We start from the raw sequence: 6,040 nt of genomic DNA on the forward strand, positions 1-6,040 counted from the left end.
AACTCGAAACAAATCCAATAATTGCATGGAAACCCTAAGCATAAAGATTCTAGCAATATAAAATGCATAACATACAACATGTACCCAGTAATAACATGTAAGGACACCCCCAACCATGTATTAATTTTTTTGTTAAATTTGAGTAAATTTTTTTTTTATTATCAAGTACTTCAAAGGAGGGTTTTGTAATTTCATCAAACTATCAGTCAACCAGGGCAGACAACTGGCCAATCGATCGGCTAATGTAATTTTTTCACAAATTTTTGCCTTGAGATAGTCATCCGAAAGACATTCGATGGTAAAAATCCAACGGTAATGAACAGTAATTTGATGAAAAGTACATTAATCCTTAGTTTGATGGAAAAAAAAAGTGAAATTCTGAATTTAATACGTATTTGACAAAACCATTAGAGTAGGAAAAGAATTTATTTTTTATCAAATTTAAATTTGATGACAATTTGAAGTAATCATTAAATCAATCTAAACAATATAATGCAACCCTAAATTAGCATAGGCTTCATTGTGGGATCCCAAGACAACGAGCCACCAACCAGTTTGAATGCCTGCAAAGGGTTCAAGCCCGCCCAAGATGGAGTCTAGACATACAATACCTAAGAATGTACTCGTTTGGCAAACTGTTTTTAAAAACTATTTTTGAAAAAAAAAAAAAAAAAACGCTCTTAAAGCCACCGAGTTTTTAGATTACACCAAAAAGTTATTTTTAAATTTTGAATTTTGAAAAGTTATTTTTGCGCAACAAAAGCAAAAAGATATGAAAACAACAGAGATTTTCATTATTTTGTTTCCGAACGCACAACCGAACAGGCTTGCTATTTTTGATTCATTGGTAGTTGACCAAATAGACATGGAAAAGAGATGAGGAACCATTTGTCAAACATGAAGTCAATTAGATCATTTACCATAAACTAGAGTTACTGATCAAAAAGAGCCACACATGAATGACTAAGAAGGAAAAAAATAGAAATCAACAAGAGGCCACACATGAAAGACAAGCAGAAACTGAAGATGCCTTGAAACTCAAAAGTTAAAACCATTTGTAGATATAAAAAGAAACAGCAACAACCAAATTAATGAAATATAAAATGCAACATCTTTACCAAACGCCAGCAGAAAATTTGGCAACTCACTCTAACCTCCCCACTTTTGTGCAAAACATAAACTCACAATGCTCCATACAATTTAATCTCCAAGGACACCCCACAATGGATTTGAGTTCGATTTAAAAACTACTTTCAACTATGAATAAAAGCCATAGAATGTGGTCACAATCCCTCTTGTTTTCATTCAACGACGATTTGTGGGAAGCCACACGCTGGTGTGCTTCCAATACTTTGCCACAGAACATATTCTAAAAAATGAAACCAAACAGAGTGACTGTGTTCTATCGCTTTTCTTGCAACAAAATAAAGAAATACCCTTTTGTACCCCAATGAGGTGAGCAGAGGTAAGGCCAATGTTACTCACAATCTAGACTTTTGTCATCGACCCTCAGATTTAACTAGCTGTGAGAACACCCTACTCATTGAAATACCTGAAAGATCATCGTCCATGCTCGACACTTCAAACTGAGCAGCTGAAACAGTACTACTGTCAGCATGATCAAAATTGTTGATTTGCGGTGAGAGCTCACCGATGACATTAGTACTGTTCTCTTCGGGATCATTTTGAAGAACTGCCTCGTGAAGTTGAAGCGCGTACTCCAGATTCCACAAGACATCTCCCATAGGAGGCCTGTCAACCCCGAATTCAGCCAAGCATTTCTCTGCCGTTTCTCCGAACTTTCTGAGAGAATCCGGTTTTATTTTTCCTGCGAGGTTGGGATCTATAATCTGGTCCAACTGGCCGGTCTTTTGCCACTTCATCGCCCATTCTGCTAAGTTCACCATCTCTCTCGGACGAGATGGATCGATTACAGGCCTTGCACAGAGAACTTCAAGCAAAACAACCCCAAATGAATACACATCGGATTTCTCTGTCAACTGTTGCCTTCTGAAATACTCGGGGTCAAGGTACCCAAAACTCCCTTTCACTGCCGTACTCACGTGGGTCTGATCAATTTCCGGTCCTGTCTTTGAAAGCCCAAAATCGGCAACTTTAGCCATAAGATTCTCATCCAGCAATATGTTTGCAGACTTTACATCACGATGGATAACTGCTTTCGAATAGCCAGTATGGAGATAGTGAAGTCCCCTCGCTGCTCCAATGCATATCTCAAGCCTCTCCTTCCAACTCAAGCTTGGTTGATTTGAGCCATAGAGATGACTCTTGAGGGTCCCATTCTCCATATATTCATAAATCAAAATCATCTCGTTTTTCTCGTCACAGTACCCAATCAAGGAAACCAAATGGCGGTGCCGGAATTGAGATAGCATCTCAATTTCAGTTCGGAATTCAGCAAGACCTTGTTGGGACCGGGGATTACCCCTCTTAACAGCCACTTGCGTACCATCATTTAGAGCACCCTTGTAAACCTTCCCGAAACCACCAATTCCAATAACCCAACTCTCGTCAAAGTTATTAGTAGCCTCTTGAACTGCAACAAAAGGAAAGCGATATCCAAAGTTAGAACCGGCACTAAGGGTTGTTCCATTAGAGCATTTACTTCCCATGGTGAGTGAAGTTCCTCCATTGATGGAGAAAGGACCCCACGTCTTTGAGTGGCCGAGACTTGCCCGTTTTCTTCTTCTGCATATTAAAAAGAGAACAGCAGCCAAAACCACAGCAACAAATGCACCAACGATCAAACCCACCAACATGCCCACGTTATTCTTGGTGTTTGTTGAGGAAGACACCATGGACACCACCCCACTGAGGCTGCCCAAAGAATTATTCATCTTCATAATCTCTAGTCCATTTAGAATGGCGTTTGGGTAAGTTTTTGAAACAGAAGACGGTCCAATACTAATGTGAAGCTTACTGTTATCATTTGAACTCGTGACAAAATCCATATAATATGCAGTGGCCAGAATTCCAAGGTTTATAGTACTCAGATCCAAGTCTGGAGCAACAAGCCATGAATCAATATAAACATTGAAGTAGAGCGAGTAGGGAGATGTACTCACTATATCACAAAAGTGAAACCGAACAAGGTATTGAAACCCTGGATCCACAGTGAACTCCCATGTGACGTTGAAATTGCTATTGGGATCACTGAGTGAGTTCATTTCAGTGCAAGTACCATAAACAGTAGCAGGAGCAATATCAGGGGTAGCTCCACCTGCGGGATACTTAACAGCTGGGATCGCTGAATAGTTTCTAGCAACATTCTGCAATACTAAGAAACCTTGATCAGGAACCCAGGTTCGCCAAAGCGTATCGTTTTCAAATGAGACAGATGGTCCACCCATATTCACCCTAAAAACCGTCTCCAATGCCTGTGTGAACAAACCCTGGAATTTACCTGTAGGGTTAACTGAAGTAGCATCATCGGTGATGAGCGAATCAGGGACTGAAACAACTTCCAAGGCATTCAAGAATGCCAACGAATTGTTGTTGGCCGGTGTAAAGGTGATTACAAGAGTACTTGATGTCACATTTACTGAGAATTCTTTGACAGAAACACCTTCCGGATTAAAATTGCCAAGGAGTAGATAATTTTGGGCAGATACAGAGAAATTGGCCGTGCTCAAATTGTAATTCTTGTAAACGAAAGGGAAGAAATAGAGGCGAATCCAGTGTCGCCCGCTCTGGCTGATAGGAAAAGTGTACTTGGAGGATTTGGTAAATACCCTCGCCGTCTTGTAGAGCTGTGAATCATCGGTTAAAGTGATAGAATTTGAAGAGGTATTGACCAATATATTTTGTGGGGTTGAAAGGAAGTTTGAGGCCGAGGTATCGGATATGAAAACACGAACACCCACTGTAGTGTTGGTGGGTGAACCACAATCTATAAAGTGTTGGTCTGCAGGAGTAAATCCAGTAGAAAACCAGAACAAAGACAATATGAATGACACCCAAATCAAAAATTCAAAATTTCCACAACCCATCATCGAAAACCTGGAAATTACAGTGGGTTCTTCAATCTCAGTTTAATTGGACATCTAGAATTTTTTTATACAACAACTACAGCACAGAAACTCGCAGTATCCAAAACAAAAGCACAAAAACTATCAAATACCCATTAAAGAGAAGTGAAGAAAGAAGAGAAAAGAGGGCACCTTTGAGATCATGGGAGTTCCAATAAAGAGAGACTCAGATTTGAAATGAGAGAACCAAAAGAAAGTAGGGTTTGAATACTAAAGAACTGGAAAATCTGGGGAACAACACAGAAATTCGAAGTACTCAAAACACAAGCACAAAAACTATCAAATAACCATTAAAGAGAACCGAAAAAAGAAGAGAAAAGAGGGCACCTTTGCGATCGTGAGAGCTCCAATAGAAAGAGAGACTCAGATTTGAATCTGAAAGAGGCAAGAGAAAGGCGAATCTGATGTAACCATTTCAGAGTTGTCAAACACTAAAGATTACATAAAATTATATAAATCTTGGCAAATCCAGGCCGGCTTCAACTGTTAGAGCAACCCCCAGATGATGACAAATTCAAAGATTCATTTTTTTTTTTTGGGACAAACGTTTTTTATTTTGTTTAAAACCGAAAAGAAAAAGGAAAAAAAAAACAAATTTATGACCTTTTCTAAGCGACTCTGATCTATATTTTATCAATAATCGTCACCATCTTTGAAGATTTGTAGTAGTAGAAATCTGAAGTAACTCAGGGACAGCTAAATATAACGAACGCTATAGCTGGAGAGAGAGAGAGAGAGAGAGAGTAACAGACCAAAAAATTATTCTTGTTATGTACTTGATTATAAGACTAATCAAGGGTGGTTATGGGCCGATAGCCCGCCCAATTCAATATGTTATTTTTAGAGTTTGGGGAAAAAATATTTAGACTATAAGATTTGATTGAGATGAGATTTTAAAAATATTTTAATTTTTGATTTTAGCTTAGCCTTGATTCAGCCATTTATAAAATTTTGATTTTATATTATTTAATTACAAAATAAATTTAAAAAGTAATAAAAGTTAAGAAAGATATATGTTTTCTAATACTTAAATTAAAACATTTGTTAAAAAATTATATTTATTTTACAATGCAATTCTGTTAATGTTTCAAGTTTGAGTAATTATTAAAAGCCTATAAATAATTTAATAGCTCTTCAAGATAATAATAACTTATATTTTATTTTATTGAGTTTTAATTTATATGGGCGAATTTAAAATTTAAAAATCATTTTAAGGTTGAGCTTAGAATAATTAAATTAGATTTAATGTTAAATTAGACCAAACTTAAAATAATATAAATACTCTTACTTTATAATACAAATTCGGCCTGATATTGTTCACCTGAAGACTAATTGATAAATACAGTAATGCTTGGTAGCTCAAAAATTCATGACTCAAATAGTTCGAATGTGTCAAGACAACGTTATTTTGGAAATAAAATAACATTATTTTGATACATTCGAGTCATTTGGACCACTCAAATTCGGGTTATTCAAATTCAAACCACCAAACATTTTTCTTGATAAATATATTTGATACCCCAAAAAGTTGATCGCCTGATAATGGCGTCTAGAATAATATTATATGTATTTATTAGTATACTAATAAATAATATGACATAATTTTAAACATTTTAAATATTTATAATTTATATAATAAGTGAAGTCAGTATAATAACATAACACTAATTAATATATTAATACATATATTAATTAATACATATAATACCACAATGGCGTCTATCTAGCTGCAACCCACCAGCCATCCTTCATAAATTCAGACCGGCTTCAACTGTTACAGCAACCCCCAGATGATGACAAATTCATATATTCATTTTTTATTTTTTTTGGGACAAATGCTTTCGATTTTGTATAAAACAGAAAAGAAAGGGCAAAAAAACAAAACAAAATTAGAGTCAAATTTATGACCTTTTCTGAACGACCCTGATCAATATTTTGTCAACAATCTTCACCATCTTTGAAGATTTGTAGTAGTAGAAGAAATCTGAGGCAAC

At 36.2% G+C, this 6,040-nt stretch overlaps 1 protein-coding gene across 1 annotated transcript; it reads right to left on the reverse strand.

Annotated features, from left to right (window-relative positions):
• Positions 1-1,031: 1,031 nt before the first annotated feature.
• Positions 1,032-4,850, reverse strand: LOC114288541 (receptor-like protein kinase HERK 1). Its single transcript, XM_028232061.2, has 3 exons — positions 4,374-4,850; positions 4,179-4,273; positions 1,032-4,017 (listed from the first exon to the last, which is right to left on the reverse strand). Exon 3 carries the CDS (start codon positions 4,008-4,010, stop codon positions 1,500-1,502), a length of 2,511 nt encoding a protein of 836 aa, XP_028087862.2. The 5' UTR covers positions 4,011-4,017; positions 4,179-4,273; positions 4,374-4,850; the 3' UTR covers positions 1,032-1,499.
• Positions 4,851-6,040: the final 1,190 nt, after the last annotated feature.

The sequence above is a fragment of the Camellia sinensis genome, chromosome 3 (assembly GCF_055761805.1).
Source record: "Camellia sinensis isolate YWXY chromosome 3, ASM5576180v1, whole genome shotgun sequence".
Classification (NCBI taxonomy): Eukaryota; Viridiplantae; Streptophyta; class Magnoliopsida; order Ericales; family Theaceae; genus Camellia; species Camellia sinensis.

What these genes read in the sequence shown, in the direction of transcription:
- LOC114288541 (XM_028232061.2), bottom strand. Translation starts at nt 4,010, where the DNA reads ATGATGGGTTGTGGAAATTTTGAATTTTTGATTTGGGTGTCATTCATA.